This window comes from Felis catus, chromosome E1 (assembly GCF_018350175.1).
Source record: "Felis catus isolate Fca126 chromosome E1, F.catus_Fca126_mat1.0, whole genome shotgun sequence".
Taxonomy (NCBI): Eukaryota; Metazoa; Chordata; class Mammalia; order Carnivora; family Felidae; genus Felis; species Felis catus.
The window spans coordinates 12,511,729-12,537,854 of NC_058381.1; the positions used below are offsets into that span (position 1 = coordinate 12,511,729).

At 41.0% G+C, this 26,126-nt stretch overlaps 1 protein-coding gene across 2 annotated transcripts in view; it reads left to right on the plus strand.

Moving 5' to 3' along the window:
* The first annotated feature begins 507 nt into the window (after positions 1-507).
* Positions 508-26,126, plus strand: part of DHRS7B (dehydrogenase/reductase 7B) — a 62,994-nt gene continuing 37,375 nt past the window's right edge. The window contains exon 1 of one of the 2 annotated variants that reach the window (XM_006939923.4): positions 508-648. In XM_006939923.4, the coding sequence (XP_006939985.2) occupies positions 629-648 (20 nt within the window). In that variant the 5' untranslated portion in view covers positions 508-628. Of the gene's footprint in view, positions 649-11,950; positions 12,156-26,126 lie in introns of those variants that run through there. The other variant, XM_023244805.2, reaches the window with a different exon arrangement.

Genomic DNA, 26,126 nt, shown 5'->3' on the forward strand with positions numbered 1-26,126 from the left:
TCTCCCCGTCCCACGATCACAATATCACGCTGTTGTTTTCTAGAGTTGTACCTTTCACAGTTAGGTGTAGTCTTGAATTATTTTTTTGGTCCGAGGTAGAGGTCAAGGCTCATTACCCGCCCCCCACTCCCCTGCTGTCATTCAAGTGATCTAGCACTATTTACCTAAAGTAACTTTCCTATTGCATTACGGTGGCTCCTTTGTGGGGGAAAAAAACGCGACTACAAATCTGTGGGTTTGTTTCTAGCCTCTCCTTTTCCAGTGATCTTTTCATTTATCTTTGCTGTTTTAGTTATGTCTTTATAGTTCATAATAAGTCTTGATAACTGTAGCAGATATTCTCCACTGTCCCGACCACGCCCTCCACCCCCGACCCCAACACGCTAACCGCGAGAGCGCTCGAAACACAAACCACGACCTTCCGAATTTCCCTCCAGAAGATGGAAGGAAGGCAATTACGTACGCTTCGCCTCTCTGACCTCAGAGTCGGGCGGGTCCTGCCTGCACCTTGAGGGAGGCAGCCCGGCACGCATGCGCAGCCTGAAGGCCGGGATTGGACAGAGCCGCACGGGCTGGGCGAGGGAGGTCTCGCGTCGCTTCCGAGGCGGGAGGATGAACTTGATTGACCATGGTCACTGAGGCGACCAGGTAGGGGCTAGGGAGGAAGCGACCCTGGTGGCGAGGGGCGGAGGGGCGCGCCCGGAGCTGAGGCGCGCGGGCCTATCCTGAGTCGAGTGCTCTCTGGGCCCCGGGCGAGGGGGAGGGAAGCGGGCGTGGAGGCCGCGGACCCCGACGGGCCTCTGGCTGCCCGCCGCCCCTCATTCTGAAGGAAGGCTCAGCTTATACTGGCACTTATACTGGAGTTCCGCCTCTGGCACTTTCTCTCTGGGCCGCCGGCGCCTTGGCGGAGGTCCCAGCGGCGGTGTGTGCGGCCGGAAAGGGCTGTAGTGAGGCCGCGGACCCCCCCGGGCTTCGCCGAGCGCTAGGTGTGCGCCCCGGGCTCGGGCCTGTCTCTTTCCCGGATTCCGCACCCACGGACGTGGCGCCGCGCGGCAGGGCTCAAGCCCTGGAGGCTGGTGGCGCTGGAGCCTGGTGTTAGAGACCTAGGGTTAGCCGGGGAGATCCCGTTTTTCGCACGGCAGGGGAGAGTATCGCAGCAGGGGACTCTCTTACTTCTCTTACTCGTCCAATCCTTGTCCTGACGCATCCTGACTGTGCACTTTAGGGCAGATGTCTTAAACTCTTGGCGCCTGTGTACTCAGCTGTAATTTTGGGAATAATACGCCCATATTCGTGAGGTTGTTGTGAAATGTAAATGAGATTGCCTGTAGAATGTCCCCCCCCCCCCCCCCGCCAGTGTCTGGCACATAGTAGTTACCCAATAAATGGTACCTGTAGGATTCTCTTTTAAGTTCCCTTTGGTGTAGTGCTTCGAGAGTTGAGAAGTTACTTTTGGTGTAACTTCTGAGCTTCATATATACCTGTGTTTAGCGAGCTAATAATTGATTCTTGCAGTGGAATTACCGGGAAGTGCTTTTCACGTCCTCCGACCGGTATGGAGGTGGGGGTGGGGGCAGGGTTGGTGGTGAGGAGAACCAAGAGGAAGTCAGTTTCTAAAGAAGTGGCAGGTGGAAAAAGGTGTCCTTAGGTTGGCGATCCAGAGATAAAATCAGTAAAATGATCGGATTCTTCAGCAGGATAGGGAGGGGAACTAGCTTTTTGAACACCCACGTAAATGTTTTCTGTTGTAGATCTCTCTCTTACTCCTCACCGCAAAAGAGTAAAGTGGGTGGTCTCTTCATATGCTTTCAGTGAAGTTATGCAACAAGTAAGTGGAGGAGGCAGGGTTTTACAACTAGGCCTCTGTGTTAAATCTAGTCATTCTGGTCCGGGGGTTGCCTTTGAAGAGGTCCTTGTTAAAGAAGTTATATTCAAAAGGTGGTCTGGAGCCTTGTCATAATACAGTTTTGTGAACATACAGAGGTCCCCCAACTTTTTCCCAGGGTAGCTTTTTATTTCTCCTGAGGCTTATGATGGGAAGGAGTGGAGCTGGGAGGAAGAAGCAGGGTCATGACTGGGCCTTGGTCGGGGGTGATCAGTAAGACTGAGTGCTCCTTCTTGCGGGGATTTTTCTGGGATGGCATTCTGCCGTCCCCCAAAACCATATGATGAGGCTTCCAGATTAACAGTTGATGAGAGTTTATGTAGTCCCAATAGGGGTTCCTTTAAAAGGAGGCATTATAAAAATGGATATGCATAAATTACATTTTGCTGAATTAATCTTTTTCAGTAGACAATTTGTTCCACCTGATTTGTTCCATTGTTTTCCTTTGGAACATTTGAAGCTTCATTAGAATCATTCCTTTTATTCCTGGGTGAGGGGGTTTCTTTTACTGTAGCAAACGCAGGACTTTGGAAAAAAACCACATTTATAGCATTGAAAAGGATCTTTGTTGTGATTTTTTTTTTCTGGATTGTAGATTGATTAGGAACCTGGTAGAAACACTGAAACAGTAGTTACCATATGTTTATTTTATGGCACATACCGAGCCATTTACCTAAGAGGGAAGTACTATTTTAGCTCCGTTTTTACAGATGAAGAAATTGAGGCTCAGAGAAGTCAAGTGATGTGTTTAAATTTGGAGACTCTAAGAGAGAACAGAAATAATGTTTAAGGGGGGTCTCTTAGGGTTACTCGGATGCCAGACAATATGAGAACGAAGGGACATTTTCTCATGAAGGCATGGAGTTTCCTTCTGGGAGAGAAGGGCACTTATCTCAAAGGCAAAAGCCTGGTGTTTTATCTGCATGTTCTGGGCCAACGTCAGCACAGCTAGACTCTGGTCCTTTAGACTTTGAAGCCCAGGTCTGGAACCTACTGCCTTGCAGTAATGGGTTGCTGATGTGCTTTGCTTTGAAAGAGGCCGACACTGTACACAGGAGTGTGCAAGGCATATAGATGCGTGATCCTTCACATCCAAAAAGATTCCTGGCTTTATAAACAGATCTATTTACGCTTTTCTTTTTTTTTCTTTTTTAAATATTTTTTGATTTACATCCAAGTTAGTTAGCATATAGTGCAATAATGATTTCAGGAGCAGATTCTTTAATGCCCCTTACCCATTTAGCCCATCCCCCTTTCTTTTCTGTTTTATTTAAAATTGCTTTCTAGATTTTTAAAAGTCTTAATTCCAGTATAGTTAACATACAGTGTTATATTGACTTCAGGTGTATGATACAGTGATCAACAATTCTATATATTACTCGGGGCTCATAAGGTAAATGTACTCTTAGTTCCCTTCACCTATTTCACACCTCTCCCGCATACACCTCCCCTCTGGTAACCATCTGTTTGTTCTCTATAGAGTCTGTGTTTTGTTTTCTCTCTCTCTCTCTCTCTCTCTCTCTCTCTCTCTCTCTCTGTTTGTTTGTTTTTTTTTTTTAATTTTTTTTTTAACATTTATTTATTTTTGAGACAGAGAGAGACAGAGCATGAACAGGGGAGGGGCAGAGAGAGAGGGAGACACAGAATCGGAAACAGGCTCCAGGCTCCGAGCCATCAGCCCAGAGCCCGACGCGGGGCTCGAACTCACGGACTGCGAAATCGTGACCTGGCTGAAGTCGGACGCTTAACCGACTGCGCCACCCAGGCGCCCCTCTCTCTCTGTTTGTTTATTTATTTTGAGAGAAGGAGAGAGCAACCATGATTGGGGAGTGGCAGAGAGGGAGAATCCCAAGCAGGCTTTGCGCTGTCCACACAGAGTTGGACTTTGGGCTTGAACTCACAAACCATGAGATTGTGACCTGAGCTAAAACCAAGAGTCAGACGCTTAACTGACTGAGCCACCCAGGCACTGCATTCGTTTGTTTCTCTTTTTCTCCTTTGTATGTTTGTTTTGTTTGAAACAAACGAAAACATGGTGTCTTTTTCTGACTTATTTTGTTTAGCATTATACTCTCTAGCTCCATCCGTGTTGTTGCAAATGGCACGACTCCATTCTTTTTTATGGCTGGATAACACCCCATTGTATATATATACCACATCTTTATCCATTCGTCTCTTGATGGACACTTGGGCTCCTTCCATAATTTGGCTATTGTAAATAATGTTGCAATAAACATAGGGGTGCATATATCCTTTTGAATTCGTGTTTTCATAGTCTTTGAGTAAATAGCCAGTAATGTGATTACTGGATCATAGGGTAGTTCTGTTTTTAATTTTTTGAGGAACCTCCATGCTATTTTCCACAGTGGCTGCACCAGTTTGCATTCCCACCAACAGTGCAAGAGGGTTTTCTTTTTCTTCATATCCTCACCAACACTTGTTGTTTCTTGTGTTTTGATCTTAGCCTCCTGACAGGTGTGAGGTAACATCTCATTGTAGTTTTGATTTGCATTTCCCTGATGATGAGTGATGTTGAACATCTTTTCATGACTCTGTTGGCCTTCTGGATGTCTTCGGAGAAATGTTTGCCCATGTCTTCTGCCCGTTCTTTAACATTTATTTATTTTTGAGACAGAGAGAGACAGAGCATGAACGGGGGAGGGGCAGAGAGAGAGGGAGACACAGAATCGGAAACAGGCTCCAGGCTCTGAGCCATCAGCCCAGAGCCCGACACGGGGCTTGAACTCAGACCGCGAGATCGTGACCTGAGCTGAAGTCGGACGCTTAACCGACTGCGCCACCCAGGCGCCCCTTCTGCCCATTCTTTAATTGGGCTATTGGTTTTTTGGGTGTTGTGTTTTATAAATTCTTTGTATATTTGGATACTGACCCTTTATCAGATATGTCATTTGCAAATATCTTCTCCCATTCAGTGGGTTGTCTTTTAGTTGTGTTGATTGTTTCCTTCACTGTGCAGAAGGTTTTTATTTTGATGTAGTTACAATAGTTATTTTTGTTTTTGTTTCCTTTGCCTCAGAAGACATATCTTGAAGGAAGTTGCCGTGGCTGATGTCAAAGAAATTACTGCCTGTGCTCTCTTCTTCAGAGTTCTTTTAGATAATACATTCCTATAGTATACTTAAAATATTGTATTCAGACTTGCCACTATATGTTTGTATAAAGGAGCCGTGTTTGTGTTTTAGTCAAGAGCATGGAATGAATGTACGTTCCCTAACATATGCATTCCTCTCTTTCCCCATGCTTTAAGAATAATATGGGGCGCCTGGGTGGCGCAGTCGGTTAAGCGTCCGACTTCAGCCAGGTCACGATCTCGCGGTCCGTGAGTTCGAGCCCCGCGTCGGGCTCTGGGCTGATGGCTCAGAGCCTGGAGCCTGTTTCCGATTCTGATTCTGTGTCTCCCTCTCTCTCTGCCCCTCCCCCGTTCATGCTCTGCCTCTCTCTGTCCCAAAAAATAAATAAACATTGAAAAAAAAATTAAGAATAATAATAGTTAACATTCATTGAGTGTTATGTGCCAGAGTTTATGCTAAGCATTTTATTGAATTATTCAATTCTCGCAATAATCCTATAAAGTAGGGACAGTTATTTTTATTTATAGAGGAAGAAATGGGCTCATACATAGTAAACTTATACAAAGGCACAGAGCTAGTAAGGGCAGAGCCAGCTCAATGTACTCCAAAAACTAGTGCTTATCTATGGATTTCATTCATTCCTTCTTTGAGCAGATATTTATTGAATATAGCTACTCTCTACCAGCAGTGTCCTAGGTGTTGGGGATATAGTTATGGTCAAAACAGACACAGTCCTGTTGTTGGGTTGCTTATAAGTCTAACAGTGGAGACGGAAAGAGAATTACAAATTAAATATCAGTTGCAGTTGTAGTACGTGCTCTGGAGGACAGTAGAGGGTGCTAGGAGAATGTATAATGGGGCCATTTGGCAGTGGGAGGAATGAGGAGAGACAGGGAAGGTTTTGGTGAGGAAATATTTAGCTGAGACCTTTAAGGACTGAGTTGGATTACATTGGGCAAAGAGAAGGGTGAAGAGCTACCAGGGAGAGGGAACCTGGATTGGGGAAGGACTGTGGCTCTTGGAGTCAGCAAAAAGGAAGGGCCTCACCGTGATGGTGTGGCCCTCCACCCTGTGTTTCTTACAACTCCAAATCCAGCAGGTCGCAATGCCTCGAGAATGGGAGCAGCTTGTGTCTTGTAGTTACTGAAAGACCTGTGTGGCCAAAGGGTGGAGGATGTTGCCCAAGTCAAACACACAAGGGAGGTAAGGGTCTTACCCTAAGAGCAGTCTTGCTCCCCAGTCTTGGATTATTTATAGTCAGCTCCACAAACCATATCTACTTTCCAGTTCTGATTGGAGTCCACCCTCCTCCTTCAAACATGTGGTTAGACCTCTGGTTGCCTACAGGATGGATATTGGGGATGAGAGGAGGGATAAATACCTAAATATGAGATGTGATTGGCATCGGTAATTTGCCCTATAATGCTAAATAAAAACTGAGTGCCAATGTTTTGTTTCATCATATTGTCTCTGGTTTGCAAAATGATTTAACGAACATTTTATAGCCTCACTATGGTCCACACCCTGTGTTAGCCACCTATGGTACAAATATATAAGGACATTCTTTTCCTTCACCGTGCATAATTTACTTAATGTTTATTTGCCTTCCATTTAGGATGCTGCAGTTGTTTTATCAACATTATTTTTGGACATACATTTACTTTGCATTTATTATATGCTGGGCACTGTGCTATGGATATAGCATGAACAAATAGTCATAGTCTCAGTTGTCATGGAGTTTAAGCTCCCAGTCGGGGCTGGAGGGCAGAGAGAGAGGGAGTCAGGAAGATGAGGTTGAAGAGGTAGCAGGGGTCAGACCATGCAGGCCTCATAGGTCATACCAAGGATTTAGGCTTATCCTAAGAATGGTGGGAAGCCATTGAAAAATTTCAGTCATGAGAGTAGCATCAGCGGGTCTGTGTTATTAAAAGATCACTTTGGCTCCTCAGTGGAGGCAAAAGTCGATGGATTTGAGAACTATTTAAGAGGTAGGATCAATAGTGCTTGATAATATGTTCACTCTGGGGTGAGAAGGGAGAGGGAGGTGTCAGGGCTAATTCTTCATTTTCCGGCTTGTGCTTCCATGAAAGGAAACCGTGAAGGAAGAACATGCGTTCAGTTTTGGAAAAGGTGTCTTTGAAATAATCCAAGTGGAGGTGTCACAGAGGCAATGATATAGGAGTATCTGGCACTCAGATGACATTAATGGGCTAAATCCCTAACAAACTCTTGTCAGGGAGGAATTTTTTTTTCTTGTATTGTGGTCATCAAGGTTGGGAAAGTGGCAGTAAGGTAGCCCAGTAGAGAGTAGAATTTCTACACGTTTATGTGGGGAAAATAAAATCTGCCTACCTAAGAAATGATCTTCACAGATATGTAATGAAAGAAACGAGTTTTATTACTGAATGAGCATTAACCCAGACTGGGATACATCACAAGTAGTGTGCTAATGAGATTACAAAAACAAAAAAGAAATTCTACCTTTTACAATCCATTACATATAAAGTCTCAAGACGAATGGTAATCTTTAAGAAGACTTGACAGTGGCATTTGATGTACTTGCTTTCATAGTTCGTCCTAAATTCAGCTGGTAATTGTGGTCATCTGTACTAATTAATTGCCTTTATCTGAAGGTAAAATAAAACATCTTTGATTTCTTTGTGCAGGTAATAGAGGTGTGTAGGCTAAACTCCTACCCTGATGGGGAGCTGAGGCACTGTCTTCCTAGATGTTTACATTTATTTATTTAAAATATAATTTATTGTCAAGTTAGCTAACATACAGTGTATATAGTGTGCTCTTGGTTTCAGGTGTAGATTCCCGTGATTCATCGCTTACATACAACACCCAGTGCTCATCCCAACATGTGCCCTACTCAGTGCCCATCACACATTTTCCCTTCTCCCCTGCTCCCACCATCAACCCTCAGTTTGTTCTCTGTGTTTAAGAGTCTCTGTTTGAAACTATTTTTTCCCCTTCTCTTCCCCATGATCTTCTGTTGAATTTCTCAAAATCCAGATATGAGCGAAAACATGTATCTTTCTTGGACTTATTTCACTTAGCATAATATCCTCCAGTTCCATTCACGTTGTTGCAAATGACAAGATTTCATTCTTTCTCATTGCCATGTAGTACTCCATTGTGTATATAAACCACAATTTCTTTATCCATTCATCAGCTGATGGACATTTGGGCTCTTTCCATGATTTGGCTATTGTTGAAAGTGCTGCTATAAACGTTGGGGTACAAGTGCCCCTGTGCATCAGCACTCGTGTATCCTTTGGATAAATTCCTAGTGGTGCTATTGCTGGGTCGTAGGGTAGTTCTATTTTTAATTTTTTGAGGAACCTTCACACTTTTCCAGAGCGGCTGCACCAGTTTGCATTCCCACCAACAGTGCAAAAGGGTTCCCATTTCTCCACATCCTCGGCAACATCTGTTGTTTCCTGAGTTGTTAATTTTAGCCACTCTGACCGGTGTGAGGTGGTATCTCAGTGTGGTTTTGATTTGTATTTCCTTGATGATGAGTGACGTTGAGCATCTTTTCATGTGTCTGTTGGCCATCTGGATGTCTTCTTTGGAAAAGTGTCTATTCATGTCTTCTGCCCATTTCTTCATTGGATTATTTGTTTTTCAGGTGTTGAATTTGGTAAGTTCTTTATTTTATTTTATTTTTTTTTAATTTTTTTTCAACGTTTATTTATTTTTGGGACAGAGAGAGACAGAGCATGAATGGGGGAGGGGCGGAGAGAGAGGGAGACACAGAATCGGAAACAGGCTCCAGACTCTGAGCCATCAGCCGAGAGCCCGACGTGGGGCTCGAACTCCCGGACCGCGAGATCGTGACCTGGCTGAAGTCGGACGCTTAACCGACTGCGCCACCCAGGCGCCCCTGAATTTGGTAAGTTCTTTAAAAGAGATGGCTTCGGGGCGCATGAGTGGCTCAGTCAGTTAGACATCTGATTCTTGATTTGGCTCAGGTCATGATCTTATGGTGAGATTGAGCCCCAAGTGAGCCCCACACTGGGCTCTGTGCTAGTCTGTGGATGCTCCCTCCCTCTCCCCTTCCTTGCTCACACTCTCTAAAATAGAATAGAATAGAATAGAATAGATTAAAATAAAATAAATAAAATAAAATAAAAGGCTTCCAGGACTCTCAGGAAAATTATTCCTGAGTTCTGCAGCTAGCTTATTTAGCCTTTAAAAAGATTTGCATACATATCAAAGGGACAGAAGAAAACTTTATAAATACTAGCTTTTTAAAAAAAATGTTGTAAGAAAAAAGAGGGAGAAAAAAATGATCTCGTTCCCTTTTGGCAACAGGGAAAGGTCAGTTCCAAAAATTTACTTATACTTACAGTGCAGTAAAATGTTGGAGTGGAGCACACACAGAAGGGGGATTATTCTGAAGATGACTTTTAAGTGAGTTCCATGTAGTTGAGTATAGGTAGGATGCCCTCAAATGGCCAAATCTAGCCCACAATTTCTTATACATTGATTTAAAGAAAAATGTGGATCTGGATCCTGCTGGTAGTTTCCAGCCAAAACTATCATTTCCCAGTCCTACCCACTGTTAAAAAACAAAATTCAAGGTAAGTAAAATTTAAAGATCTTATTAGCTTGGGGCGCCTGGGTGGCTCAGTTGGTTGATCATCTGACTCTTGATTTCAGCTCAGGTCATGACCCCAGGGTTGTGGGATTGAGCCCTGCATCAGGCTCCACGCTGAGCATGGAACCTGCTTAAGATTCTCTCTCTCCCTCAGCTCCTCTGCCCCCTGCTTACTTGTGTGTGCTCTCTCTCTCTCAAAAAAAAAAAAAAAAAAAAAAGTAAAGGTCCTATTAGTTTTACTCAGTGACTCATGAATCAGGCAGCATTGCATCTAGCAGACAGAGAGGAGCTCTGAAGAACTGCACAAAATGAAAAGACTTTTATAAGCAGAAGGGAGTGGGAACAAGGAAGTTATATTAGCAAAAAGTGGTTTGGTTTTGGCAAGGTCACTTTCCTTTAGGGGAGCTAGGGGTCTGTCAGACAAATTACGTCACTAATGTTCACCAGATGATTCCTGATTGGTTTAAGATTCCATTTCTGGCAGAGGCTGAGACTGTAATTAAGACTCGGTTTGGTGATGTGGGGCTTAGCTTACGTGACTCCATTTTGGGTCTGTTTTCTTATTTTTAACCCCAGTCATCCACATATGAGACCTTTCTTTTGTCGGTAATGTTATGATTTTAATGCAGAAATGAACTCTCCATTAATCTATTCTGGAAAACCATACACATGAGGATGAAAATTGAGCCTGAATGGCATGTAAATTTAGCTTGGAAGCTTCTTGCCACCCACCAAGGTAGGACATTGAATAAATGATTTTAGATTCTACTTGAGCTCTCCCTCTCATCTTAAGTTCGTGGTAACCTGAGACTTGTCTACTCATCTGCTTATGGAGGGAGAGGTCTGCTGATAGCAGCTGAATTAATGGAACATTGCTTACAGTAGTTTGAACTTATTGCTAAGGTCATGTTTGTACTAGGAACACGAAGTTTTGAAGGGAGAGGTAAGTTTTTCCAGGTTTATGTGAGTAGTACTTAGTTGTTCAACTGCAAGGTATATTAGGAAACCGCTGTTGCTTCACAATTCTCTGTGAGTATGGTATTATAGTCCAGATTGGCTTAAAACATTTGCTAAAGTGAATCAAGGAAATTGTACTGAGTTCCTATTAGGCATTTAGCTTGTTTACATTCCATTCTTGCATAAAAGCTTTTGTATTTTGTTTGGGTGATTTCAGCTGAGTATAGGGATTTATTCATCTCCTGGACAGTGTTAAAATTTTTTCCTGTTTTAGGCTCCAACCAAAGGATTATTAATATTATTATTATTTACACCTTATTTGATGTACTTAATAGTTAATGTGAACTTTAGAATCTGAATACCTGGTTCAAATCTCTCTTCTGCCACTTGTTAGCAGTGTGATTTCAGGTGCTTTTCTCATTTAGCAAATGGAAATAGCTATCATACCTACCCCATAGGATTGCTACGAGGATGAAATGAGATCATGGGTATGGAGTATGTAACCCAGGACGTTGCAAACCTTAAAAAGTTAGTAATTGTTATTAATATTTTTCTTCATACAATAGCCAATTATGGTAGCAAGCTAAAAGTTACTTTTTTAAAGTATAATTTGGACACCTGTGTAATATTGTTTCACTCTATTAAAGTCGTGTGTTAGAAGGAATCACAGAGGGGCGCCTGGGTGGCACAGTCGGTTAAGCGTCCGACTTCAGCCAGGTCACGATCTCACGGTCCGTGAGTTCGAGCCCCGCGTCGGGCTCTGGGCTGATGGCTCAGAGCCTGGAGCCTGTTTCCGATTCTGTGTCTCCCTCTCTCTCTGCCCCTCCCCCGTTCATGCTCTGTCTCTCTCTGTCCCAAAAATAAATAAACGTTGAAAAAAAAAACAATTTAAAAAAAAGAAGGAATCACAGAATAGGTAAAAGATTATGTTAGATATAGAAACGTACTTCTGGTTTGAGGAGTTGGGATACGTAGTAATTTGTACCACATTTTCAAGGGAATGAAGGATTGTGACATTAGATCTTATAGCATTCTGTAACACATAAAAAGCATCTGAAAGCAGCACTGTTCCTCTTTTCCTGTCCGTTTCCAGATCTTCACAAAGGGTGAGTGTTTTTCTCTCTTCTCAACCTGGAGATTTACAAATTGTGACAAAGAGTGGTTCTCATATACCTGCGCGTGCACCTCCCAAGGGCCCAGTCTGGTAGGTTGCACCAAAGTGGTATCGTTTTTGCTCCCCACTGACTCTTTGGGATGGTGATTGCGGCCTGACGTTCTAGCTCCTGAAAACTAGGAGGGAGCCCCAGGTGCTGTTAGGGCTCAGTCGGCTCATTTCACACAGGCTGTCCGTTTGTTCATCATTCATTCAGCAGTATTTACGGAACATCCATTTTGTATCTGACACAGGAAACAGAGAGATGAATTGAAGGGCTTAGGCCACCAGGGAGAGACCACATGTGGACAGATCACGTACAACCAGGTGTTCCAAGAACTCTGGCATGAGGCATCAGACAATTCTGGGCTTTCTTCTTCATCTCATTTCATACTTTCAGGTTGAGAAACACTCACATGAGGTAAACATGCAACAGCAGAGGATGTTTTAGCAGCCAGGGTAAGTAATTCCAATGGACCTCTCTCATCACTTTGTAGTGTGCAAGGAACTGTTATCTCTCTATTCCTTAGCTCATAACTGTCTCAAGATGTGTGTAGAATGAGGATTATTTCCTTCTTTTATTGGTAGGGGAGCTGGGATCCAAAGGGGATGATAAGTTCCATGGTGGAACAGAAAGTAAATGGTGGCAACATTTTGACTCCAAACCAGTCGCTCCACCATTGTAGTAATTACAGTGATTTGCATTTCATTTGTAATTCTGGACTGCCTCTGTGTAAGGAATCTAGACTTCTGCAAATCCAGGTGTACTAATTCATTCAGGTTTAAGAGGTGAATATTTGCATTGAAGAAGGACTTGCCAGCAAAGGTAGGTATTCTAACTTGTGTCCAGATGGACTCCAGGGGGTTTGTGGATCTCTTGATATCATTTACACAGTTTACCTGTATCAACTTGTACTTTAGCAGATTCAACAGTAATAAGGCTTTCAGAGGACTCTATACTGAGAAAAGGTGGAGAATTTTAAAAATTCAGTCTACAAGTTTAAAAACTATGGTACTTAAGTTTTTCTCAGACAATATTTCCTAGACAGTAAATGCTCCAAAAAATTGTTTAAAAAAGTAAAATTTAAATGCCACTTTGTAGGAAACTGTTATGTTCCTTACTGTGTGGTAGAATATTGTACTATGTAGAAAGTGTCTCAATTAATGAAAAAGGGGATAAAAGAGAAGGAAATTAAAATAGTTAATTTGGCCACCCATGAGTGCCGGACGTAGCAAGGAAGATTAATTTATCCATTTTGTCTGTTGGTTCTTTTCACCCTGACATTACTTAGCAACTTTCTAAGTAGATAACCCAGCAATTGTAGAGATAAGTGCTATCATTTCTAATCCTTCCTGCAACTGTGTGAGACGGGTATTAGGCATATTTTGCAGATGAGGAAATTGGCTGAACTAATAAGTAACTTGTCTAGAGATACTTACCTAGGTAGTCTGATTATTGGTATTTGAACTTAAGTCTGCCTGGTTCCAAAGACAGTTTGCTGTATCATATAAATAATTTTAAATTATTATTCACACCTCTCATTTATATCTCAATGGAAAAATGGTAGCTGGAAACTTGATCTTAGGTAAAAATCAAGACAGACTTAAATTTAAAGGGAAATTATTTGTTGGGGGAAAAACACTGAATCGTAAGAAACAAAATTTGGTTTTGAATTGTATTAGAAGGAAGGCATGGTTGGACAACTGTAGCAACTAAACCAGGCCAGGGATACTGGAGAAAGTGAGGAAATGTGAATTCTTACAAGAAGCAGTTTCGCAGTGATCTAGTCTCTTTTGTCTTTCTTCCCATAAACTTGAAATTTATCTTTTTCCCCCTCAACATTTTAAATTTAACTTGGCCACACATCACATCTTACAAGCCGTCTCTTTTGAAAGTTTCTAAGTGACCTGCAGTATTTGATTATGAAGACATTCAGATAGGATATTTGAGAGAAATAATTTCCGTTTGATTAGGTTTGTGTTATCATCATCAGTTTTAATTTCTATCAGTAGAAAAAATTCTATTAAGTCCTTGGGATGGGCTGGGAAGACTTCTGGTATGGTGAAGAGGTTACCAAGTTGCCCCCCCCAAACTAACTTTAAACAGGACAAAATTGTCAAAAAGAAGCATTTCAGAGGTCTGTGAATTGACTAAAGACAGACAATTGAGAAGCATTTATTCATGAAAAAGCACTGAACATTAGGTAAGACCAGTGAGAATCTGTGGCATTCTTGTCTGCACTACTCCCACCCCATACCCCCAGCTCAGTTAGTTCAGTAGTTCCACCAGGGTGGGGCAGGTGGTGAAGACCAGCTGTCTCACTGTCAGAGGAAGCTAACTATTTGGAACAGAGAGAAAACAAAAAACCATGCCCAGCATCTTTGTCAATAAAGCTAGTAATCTTGTTGGGAAGTGAGTAGGGAAGGCCAACAGCTTACTTAGTCTTAGGTTGTGGCCCTGGTTGGGCATGCAGTGGACCAGTAGACTAGTTAGAAATTTGACAAGTCCTATGAGTGAGACAGCCGTAGATGGGTTTGATAAACCCCCAAATACCCTGGATGACTGGAAAGCTACATGTGTGAGCATAGTTGACTAGGGAGGGCACAAGCTATCTATATACATCCCTGCATGTCAGTGTGCAAATACAGAGGAGTTAAAGAAAGCTTAATGGAAAGGAAAAGCTGAGGAAGACTTAAAATGTGCCTGAACTTTGAAGCTACTTCCCATACCACACACAGATTTATCTGCAAAGGGTAGAAGCTGTATTGCTTTGAGGTGTTTGGGCACAAACCCTGACAGGTACTGTTGACCATTACGATACTCAGATACAGAGTCTACCCTCAGTAGGAAGCCAAACATAAAAATGAAAATGAGAAGAAGAAAAAAAAAAAAAAAAGAAAAACTGGGCAGAGATATCAGTGGCCACACTGAGCGAAACAAAATCTACAGGTTTAATACAGGCAAGTTATTAAACAAATTTTAAAAGTCAGCTACTCTGGCAGTCTCCAGAAGGGAAAATGAGAATCTGGAGTCGCTAACAATGTGATATCTAAAACAGCCAATTTTAAACAAAAATTTATAAGACATGTTGAAGAAACAGGAAAGGGTGACTCATACCTAGGGGAAAAAAAGCAAAAAGAGCAAAGGTTGAAGACAGATTAATAGAGCCTCAGAAATCTGTGTGTCAATATCAAGTACTATCATTTGGGAGTCCCAGAAGAAGAGAGAATGGGACAGAAAAAATATTTGAAGAAATGATGTCCCCAAACTCCCAAATTTGATAAAGAACATTGTATTAATTTCCTATTGCTGCTGTAATAAATTACCACAAATGCAGTAACTTCAAACTCAATAAATTTATTATCTTATAGTTCTGGAGGTCAGACTAAAATCAAGGTGTCAGCAAGGTTGTATTCCTGCTGAAAGCTCTAAAGGGAATCTTTTTACCTGCTTCCTAGCTTCTAGAGGCCATCAGCATTCATTAGCTCAGGGCCCCTTCCTCACATTACTCTAACCTCTACTCCTATTGTCACATCTACCCATATGACTCAACCCTCCTGCCTCCCTCTTATGAGGACTCTTGTGATTGTATTGAGCCTGCCCAGATAATGCAGGATAATCTCCCTATTTTGAGATCCTTAATTTCATCATATCTATAAATTTCCTTTTACCATGTAAATAAGGTAATATACTCCTAGGTTCCAGGGATTAAGATGTAGACATCTTTGAGGGATTTTTATTCAGGCTACCATAAACATCAGTATATACATCCAAGAAACTCAGCAAACCCCAAGTAGGGTAAACACAAAGATTCACACCAAGATACATCATAGTAAAACTGTTGAGAGGCAAAGATAAAACTTAAAAGCAATAAGAGAAAAATTACTTTTTCACATACCGGGAACAACCATATGATTAATGGCTTAACTTCATCTTAAAGAATGGTGTTGGAACTTTTGGTTTCTTATTCAGCATGTAAGGAGCTTAGAAGCTGCCCTTCCAATCCCAACAAGCAAAAAGCTGAACAAATGGAAAAATCAGCCAACATTTAGGATCTGTCAGAATCATGAGATCACAGAGCAAACTGTTGCCACCAAAATTGGTGAGAGAGGTACAGAGAATCACATTTATTGGAGTGGTAAGAAAGTCTGAACTGTAATTGACAAATTGCTGGAGGCTCCGTGTGAACAAGTCTGAGAGTTAAAAACTGTGGAGGGACCCAGTCAGAAGAGGGCCCCACAGTTTGATGAGTTTTAACTTAAGAAGCTCCACAAGGCCCTCATACTGAATATTGGAGAAAAATTCCCTTGTGCTTCTGGTATGGGGAGAGAAAAGTAACTGTTTTGAAATATGTCACAGCATTCTGTTCTTAACAAGACCTGCCCCCAGGAGAAACTATTTTATCTAGAGAACTTACTTAGGGAAAGGGAAATCATCAACTCCCATCTCCCTCTAGTCATCCTGTCCTATCTAAGGAGGGGGAAAAACCCTGAGAACCACTGATGAAGTTAACAGTTTGGGAGATGGGCTCACCAAAAGACTAGATAGAACCACAGAGCCATAGTATGCTTCCACTGCCTCTACATTCCTCAAGGCCTATTTACTGCAGTTCTTTTTAACCAGCACATCATATCTGCCTTTCAACAGAACATTACAAGGCATACTGAAAGACAAGATAGTTTGAAGACACTGAACAGCATTAGAGCTGGAGTCAGATATGGCAGAGAAGTTGGAACTATCAGACTGAGAAAGGAAAAAGTAAGCAACATGCAAGAACAGATGGGTAATGTAAGCAGAGAGATAGAAAATCTAGGCAAGAATAAAAAATGCTACAGATAGAAAACACTCTAAGAGAAATGAAGAATGTCTTTGATGGGCATGGCTGTGGAAAGAATATCTAAGCTTGAGCATGAAAGCATGAGAGCTTTCAAAACTGAAAAGCAAAAAGAGAAAAATATACAAGAACTGTGAAATAACTACAAAAGATGTAACATACGCATAATGGGAATACCAGAAGGAAAGAGAAAGAATCAGAAGAAAGATTTGAAGCAATAATGATTGAGAATGTTCCCAAATTAATCTGAGACACCAAACTATAAATCCAGGAATCTCAAAGAACACCAAGTAAAGTAATGTCAAGAAAACCTCACAACACCTAGGCATACTATTGTTAGACCTCAGAAAATCAGAGATAAGAAAAAAAATCTTGGAAGAAGCAGAAAAAAAAATGTATATATATATATTACCCATAGAGGAACAAAGAAATATATCTAATTTCTCCTTAGAAACTGTGTAAGCAAAAACAGAATGGAGTGAAATTTTCAAAGTGTTAAGAGAAAAAAGCTGAGAATTAAAAAATATATATTTTTAAAATTTTTGTTTATTAAAATATTTTTAATTATTTTTTATTTACTATTTTTGAGGGACAGAGACGGAGCATGAGTGGGGGAGGGGCAGAGAGAGAGGGAGACACAGAATCTGAAGCAGGCTGCAGGCTCTGAGCTGTCAGCACAGAGCCTGACATGGGGCTCAAACCCAGGAGCTGTGAGATCATGACCTGAGCCAAAGTTGGATGCTTAACCGACTGAGCCACCCAGGTGCCTCAAATTTTTGTTTATTTAAAAAAATTTTTTTTTAAACATTTACTCATTTTTTGAGAGAGAGAGAGAGAGAGAACGAACAAGGGAAAGACAGAGAGAGAGGGAGATGCAGGCTCCATGCTCTGAGCTGTCAGCACAGAGCCCAACGTGGGGTTCGAACTCACAAACAATGAGATCATGACCTGAGCTGAAGTTGGACGCTTGACCAACTGAGCCACCCAGGCACCCCAATTTTTGTTTATTTTTAAAGTAATCTCTATATCTAATATGGGGTTCGAACTTACAATCCTGAGATCAGGAGTTGCATGTTCCACTGACTGAGCCAGCCAGGGTCCCTAAAAGGCCTAGAATTCTATACCCTTGGGAGATACCTTTCAAAAGTGAAGGAGAAATAGACTTCAAACAAAAATTGAGGGAATTTGTTGCCACTAGACTTGCCTTGCAAGAAATGTTAAAAGAAGTTCTTCAGAAAAGGAAAATGGTATAGGTCAGAAACTCAGATCTACATCAAAGAAGGAAGAATGTCGGTGAAAGTATAAGTGAAAGTAAAATAAAAACTTCTATTTTTATTATCCTTTATTGACCTAATAGGTAACAGTTTGTTATCAATTTGTGTGTGTGTATGTATGTGTGTGTGCTTATGTATAAGTGAAATGAATGACAGCAATGATAGATGGAAGAAAGGAATTAGGAATATTTTGTCACTTGCATTATCTGTGAAGTGGTATAGTTTTGTTTGAAAGTGGCCTTGGGTTAGTTATAAATATATACTGCATTCTGTAGAGCAACCACTCAAAAAAGCATAACTGATATTCTAAGAAAGAAGAGAAAATGGAATTATATAAATGCTCAGTTAAAACTCCAAAATGTAAGGGTGCATGGGTGGCTCAGTTGGTTAAGTGTCTGACTCTTGATCTCAACTCAGGTCTTGATCTCAGGGTCATGAGTTCAAGCCCGCTATTGGGCTTTGCACTGGGTGTGAAGCTTACTTAAAACAAAACAAACAAAAAGGCCAAAATGTAGAAAAAGTGTGGAAGACAAATATAGGAGCAAAGAATGATTACAACAAAGAGAAAACAGTAACAAATATGATAAATATTAATCTAACTATATCAATAATCCCTCTAAACATCAGTGGTCTAAAAATCAAGACCCAACCATATATTGCCTTCAAGAAACTCATTTTATTTTATTTTTTTAATTTTTTTTTTCAACGTTTATTTATTTTTGGGACAGAGAGAGACAGAGCATGAACGGGGGAGGGGCAGAGAGAGAGGGAGACACAGAATCGGAAACAGGCTCCAGGCTCTGAGCCATCAGCCCAGAGCCTGACGCGGGGCTCGAACTCCCGGACCGCGAGATCGTGACCTGGCTGAAGTCGGACGCTTAACCGACTGTGCCACCCAGGCGCCCCAAGAAACTCATTTTAAATATAAAGACACATATAGATTAAAAATAAAGGGATAGAGAAAGATGTATCATGCTGACTAATCAAAAGAAAGCAGGAATAGCTTAGACAGAACAGACTTCAGGGTAAGGAAAGTGATCAGGAATAAAGAGGGGCATTACATAATGATAAAGGGGTCAATACTCCCCAAAGACATAACATTCCTTAATGTGTATGCACCTAACTGCAGTGTGTCAAGGTACATGAGGAAAAAAACTGGTAGAACTACAAATAGATGAATCCATTATTACAATTGGAGACTTCAGTACCTCTCTGATCAGAAATGGACAGATCTAGCAGGCAGAAAATCAGTAAGAACATATTTGAAGTTAACAGCACCATCAATCAACTATATATAATTGACATCTATAGAATATTTGTTTAAAAATTTTTTTAATGTTTATTTATTTTTGACAGACAGAGAGAGCATGAGCTGGGGAGGGGCAGAGAGAGGGGGACACAGAATCCGAAGGAGGCTCCAGGCTCTGAACTGTCTGCACAGAGCTCGATGTGGGGCTCAAACTCACAGACTGCGAGATCATGACCTGAGCTGAAGTCGGACGCTCACCCGACTGAGCCACCCAGGCACCCCAACATCTATAGAATATTTCATCCCAAAACAGCAGATTACAAATTCTTCACATGGAACATTCACCAAGATAGATCGCATTTTGGGTCATAAAACACGAATTTAAAAGAGTAGAAATCATACAATGTCTGCTTTCATACAGTTGCCACATTGGAATTAAAGTAGAAGTCAGTAACAGAGATAGCTGGAAAATGCCCCAAATACTTGGAGATTAAACAACACACTTTTTAAAAAAAGTTTATTCATTTATTTTGGGGGCGCCTGTGTGGCTCAGTCAGTTGATCATCTGACTTCGGCTCAGGTCATGATCTCGCTATCCATGAGTTCAAGCCCCACATTAGCCCCACATGTGCTGACAGCTCAGAACCTGGAGCCTGTTTCAGATTCTGTGTCTCCCTCTTTCTCTGCCCCTCCTCCTGTCATGCTCGCTCACTCTCTCTCTCTCTCTCTCTCTCTCTCTCCGTCAAAAATAAACAAACATTAAAAAAATTAAGTTCATTTATTTTTGAGAGAGCGCGAGCATGTACGAGCAGGGGAGAAGAAGAGAGGGAGAGAGAGTCCCAAGCAAGCTCTAGTCTGTTAGCACAGAGCCGGATGTAGGGATTGATCCCATGAACCATGGGATGACCTGCGCTGAAACCAAGAATTGGATGCGTAATTGACTGAGCCACCCAGGTGCCAGCACACTTCTAAATAACAAATGGCTCAAAGAAGAAATCTGAAATTTAAAAATATTTTTAACTAAATGGAAATGAAAATCTAATTTACCAAAATATGTGGAATGTAGTGAAAACTGTGCTTACGGAGAAATTTATAGCATTGAATACATATATTAGAAAAGAAGAAAAATCTAAAATTAGTAATTTAAACTTCTACCTTAGGAAAAAGAAGAACAAATCAAATTGAAAATAAGAATAATGATAATTAGAGTAGAAATCAATGGAATTGAAAATAGGAAATCAGTAAAGAAAATCAACAAAACCAAAAACTGATTTTTTGGAGAGATTAATAAAATTGATAAGCCTCTAGCTAGGCTAAGGGGAAAAATAAGACATTGCTAATATCAGAAGAGAAAAGGGATATCACTACAGATTCCATGGACATGAAAAGGATAATAAAAATACTATCAATTCTATGCCCACAAATTTGATAACCTAGATGAAATTGACCAATTCTTTGAAAGACACAATCTGTCAAAGCTCGTACAAGAGGAAATAGACAATTTGAATAGACCTTTATCTGTGAAAGAAATTGGATTAATAATTAATGTTCCAAAGTAGAAAGCACCAGACCTGAATGAGTTCACAGGTGAATTCTGCTAAACATTTAAGGAAGAAATCACGCCAATTCTCTGCAGTCTCTTCCAGAAGATAGAAGCAGAGGGAATACTTCCTAATTCACTATGTGAGATCAATATTACCCTGATACTGAAACCAGACAAAGACATTACAAGAAAATAAAAGTACAGACCAATATCTCTTACGAACATATATGCAAAAATCCTCAACAAAATATTACCATATCGAATCAAGGATTGTATAAAAATAATTATACACTATGACCAAGTGAAATTTATCTCAGCCTGCAAGGCTAGGTGAACATTCAAAAATCAATTAAGTAATGCATAGCATTAACAGACTAAAGAAGAAAAATTATGGGATCATATCAATGGATGCAGAAAAAGCATTTCACAAAATATAATACCCATTCGTGATAACAACAACAACAACAAAATCTCAGCAAACTAGGAATAGAAAAGAACTTCAACTTGCCTGAGAACATCAAAGCCTCCCTGCTGAGGTCAGGAACAAAGCAATGATGTTCCTTTTCACAATTGCTTTTTAACGTAGTACTGGAAGTCCTAACCAGTGCAGTAAGATGAGAAAAGGAAATAAAAAATACACTGTTTGAGAAGGAAGAAGTAAAACTGTCTTTTCTTGCAGATGATATGATTGTCTATGTGGAAAACCCAAAAGAATCAGTAAAAAAACAACTGGAATTAATAAGGAATTATAGTATGTTAAGAATATAAAGTTAATACATAAAAGTCAATCACTTTCCTGTATACCAGCAATGAATAGTGGAATTTGAAACTAAAGACAATATCATTTATGTTAGCATCCTCCCCTTCCCCAAAGTACTTAAGTATAAGTCTAACAAAATATATACGAGATGTATCTAAGGAAAACTACCAAACTCTGATACATGAAATAAAAGAACTAAATGAGTAGAGATATATTCCATGATCACAGATAGAATGACTCAATATTGTCAAGATGTCAGTTCTTCTCAACTTAATCTATAGATTCAACATAGTCTCAATAAAAATCCCAGCAAGTTATTTTGTGGGTGTTGACAAACTGACTCTAAAATTTATATGGAGAGGCAAAAGACCCAGAATAGCCAACTTGATAACTGAAGAACAAAGTTGGAAGATGACACTATGCAACATCAAGACTGACTATAAAGCTACAGTAATCAAGACAATATGGTATTGGTGAAAGAAGAGAAAGATCAATGGAACAGAGTAGAGAGCCCAGAAATGGACCCACAGAAGGTATGGTCAGCAGGTCATTGACAAAGGAGCAAAGGCAATACAATGGAACAAAGATAGTTTTTTTCACAAATGGTGCTGGGACAACTGCACATCCACATGCAAAAAATGAATCTAGACATAGGCCTTATACCCTTCACAAAAATTAACTCAGACTGGACCATAGACCTAGATGTAAATCACAAAGCTATAAACCTCCTGGAATATAGTGTTGGAGAAAACCTTGATGACCTGGGGTATTAATGACGCCATTTTAGATGCAACACCAAAGGCACAATCCATGAAAGAAATACTTGAAAACCTAGGGCTCCTGGATGGCTCAGTTGGTTGAGTGTCCGACTTGATTTCAGCTCAGATCATGATCCCAAGGTTGTGGAATCGAGCCCTGTGGTCCGTGGCCTGCTTGAGATTCTCTTTCTCTCTCTCTCTTAAAAAAAAAAAAAAGATAATATGGACTCTGTTAAAATTAAAAACTTCTGCTCTGGGAAAAACAGTGTCAGGAATGAGAAGACAATCACAGATTGGGAGAAGATATTTGTAAAAGACATATCTCTGATCAAGGACTGTTCTCCAAAATACACAGAGAACTCTTAAAACTCAATAGTAAGAAAATGAACAGCTCAAAATTTAGGCAAAAGACTGAACAGACAGCAAAGAAGATCTACAGATAGCAAGTAAACATGCGAAAACATGTGCAACATCATATGTCACTGGAGAATGGCAAAACAACAGTGAGATATCAGTACACACCTATTAGAATGGCCAACATCCCAAACACTGACACCACCAAATGCTGGCAAGGATATGTAGCAACAGGAACTTTCATTTATTGCTGGCAGGAATGCATAATGTCACAGCCACTTTGGAAGACAGTTTGACAGTTTTTTTTTTTTAATAAAACTAAACATATTCTGGGGCGCCTGGGCAGTTCAGTGGGTTATACGTCCGATTTCGGCTCAGGTCATGATCTCATGGTTCGTGGGTTTAAGCCCTGTGTCAGACTCTGTGCCAACAGTTCAGAGCCTGGAGCCTGCTTTGGATTCTGTGTGTCTCTCTCTGCCCCTCCACCGTGTTCTCTCTCTCTCTCTCTCTCTCTCTCTCTCTCTCTCTCTCTCTCTCTCTCTCTCTGTCTCTCTCAAAAATAAGCCTTAAGAAATTTAAAAAAAATTAAACATACTTCTACTCTATGATCCAGTAATTGCACTTCTTGGTATTTACCCAAGCAAATTGAAAACTTATGTCCACACAAAAATCTGCAAACAGATGTTTTTAGCATCTTTATTCATAATTGCCATAACTTGGAAGCAACCAAGATGTCCTGCAGTAGGTGAATAAACTGTGGGACATACGGGAATATTGTGTTTTTTTTTTTTTTTTTTTTTTTTTTGTGGTACAAAAGAATGTTATTCAGTGTGAAAGGAGAGTGAGCTACCAAACCATCAGAGGACATCGAGGAACCTTGAATGCATATTGCTAAGTGAAACAAGCCACTCTTAAAAGGTTGTATACTGTATGATTCCAACTATCTGACATTCTGGAAAAGGCAAAACTGTGGACACAGTAGAAATACAATGGGTACCCAGCATTGGGGGAGGGGGATGAATTAGCACAGAGGATGTTTAAGGCAGTGAAACTATTCTGTATGATACTGCAGTGGTGAACACATGTCATTATACATTTTTCAAAGCCCACAGAATATGCACCGACAGTGAAGGGTAATAGAAACTGTGGACTTTGGTTGATAATGATGTGTCCATGTAGGTTCATCAGTTGTAACAAATTTATCAGCATGATGGGAAATGGTGATAGCGGAGGAAGTTGGGCATCTGTGAGGATAAGGGATATAGTTTTATTATGAACCTAAAACTGCTTTAAAAAATAAAGTGTATAAATTAAACAATTGAAAAGAGAATGGTAGTCACAGAACAGTGGAGTTACATGCTCAAAGCAAAGAGTCAACACCAAATTCCATATTAAAATTTATATCTAAAACTATCCTTCAAACATGAAAGTAAAGATATTCTCACATAAACAAAGACTGAGATAATCTATTGATTACAGACTTACCTTTCAAGAAACACTAAGCCAAGTCCCTTAGACCAAAAAGAAATGACTCCAGACTGTATATCTGCAGGTAGAAATAAGGAGCCCTGGAAATGACTAACTTGTGGGTAGCTATAAAAGACTGTAGAGGCGCCTGGGTGGCTCAGTCGGTTGAGCGTCTGACTTCGGCTCAGGTCATGAGTCCGCAGTCCGTGAGTTCGAGCCCCGCATCAGGCTCTGTGCTGACAGCTTGGAGCCCTGGAGCCTGCTTTGGATTCCGTCTCTCTCTCTCTCTCTCTCTCTGTCTCTCTGTCTCTCTCCCCCTCCCTCCTTCCCTCCTTCTCTCCCTCCCTCCCCCTCCCCCACCTATGCTCTGTGTCTGTCTCTCTCTGTGAAAAATAAATAAACTTAAAAAAAGTAAAAAAAAAGACTGTATAAATACATTTTCTCTTAACTTTTGTAAAAGTCATAAGATCGTATTAAACCAGCAATAATTATTAACACTCTTGGGTTTATAACATGTTTAGATGTAACATGTGTGGCAATAAATTCGCAAAGGAGAAAGGCGGTAGCCAGAATGGGGTGTTTGAAATGAAGATTATAAAGGGCTTCTCTTTGGCCGTGGGAGTGGCTGAAGTGGGTGGAAGACAAGATAATAGAGGACAGGGTCACGGAACTAAGGCATGGGCAGGTGGAAGCCTGTGTATATGTGTATATAAAATCTCCAGGAATTAGAATGACAGAAAATGCCCTGAAGAGAGTAATAGTGGCTAAAATCTTTTAAGTAACGGTGGGGTGGGGGCAGTGACCAAAAGGAAAGCGGGTGATTATAAGGAGGGGCAGTGAGTGACCTAGTGTGACACAGAAGAGTCACAGCTGGGCAGTTTTAGGAGAAAGGAGGAGTACTAGGGAGGAGCTAGTTCATGAGGGACGTGGGGGAGACAACAGCCACCACTGCAGAGGTCTGCAGGGGAATCTGTCCTCAGGACGAGCCAGACATTGCTAGAAGAGGAAGGTGAAGGAACTATTCAGAGTTGAAGACACAAGTGGTTTTGCTGCTGATTGACCGAGAGGACCACGTGTTTAATATCGGGAAGAGTGGGAGATGGGATCAGAAGAGAGTGCAGAGTGGTTTGGGAGCCCAGGGTTGTCTCAAGGGGTCTGGGCTTCCTGTGGTGACTGGTGTAAACAGGGATAAAAATTATGATGGGATTGGTCTCAGTAGTTTCTGGGCAGATGGGGGTGGTAAGGTTGGGCATTGGGGTTGGGGTGGAGGCCTTGCTGGGAGCTTCTTCTGGACTCCTGTTGATGGAATATAGAAAGGATTCCTGACCCTGTGAATAGAGGTTGGCAGACAGCCCTTGTCACTCCCAGGGTGGCACATCTCTCTTGGTAGACAACTGTAGAGATCTTCAGGGGCTTCAAACTTTAGTAAATCATCAGAGGAGGATATCAAGAGTCCAGATTCCCAGGTGTCACCCTTTCTGGTATTACTGATTTCAAAGGTCTACACTGGGTGGGGCCTTAGACCTGGATTTTAACTGGTGCTTCTAATGCAAGTAGTGATTATCAGACTACGATGAGTAATGTGGCTTGGAGCCAGCTCATAGGAAGCCTGGAAAAGTCTGGTGATTTACTCTGTAGTCACCTGGCCTCAAGTCCCAGGAATGGTGTCAATCAAGACCCCACCCACCATGCCGTCCCACATAGATGCCACCGTAACTTAACATTGATCAATTTGTTCCTTTTGATGTTCTAGTTGATGGTTTTTATTAGCTAATTTTATTTTACAAAGTTGATACTTTCAGTGTAGCTAATTATTCATTTTTCCAACTTCATTCTGGCAAAGTTGAGTATGAAGTAGAAATTATGGAAATGCTTTTGTGTATCTTTATACACAAAACTAGAATAGTACAGTGAACCTCCATATACCCAGTGCCCAACCTCAATAGCCATCGGCATTTTGCCATGGAATGAAAGAAATAACATGTTCCATTTCTTGACTCATAAATTTGACTTTAAAATTTGTTTTCACCTCATTCTGTGGCTAAGCTTATTAACGCTTATATCATCAGAAAAAAAAGCTTCGTTATGTAACAGCGTATATTTAAATGCAGTTTAAAAGATAGCCCTTATACTGTTACGCGCTGTGACAACAAATACGGTGAACGTGTAAAAGATGTTGTCAATCTGAAG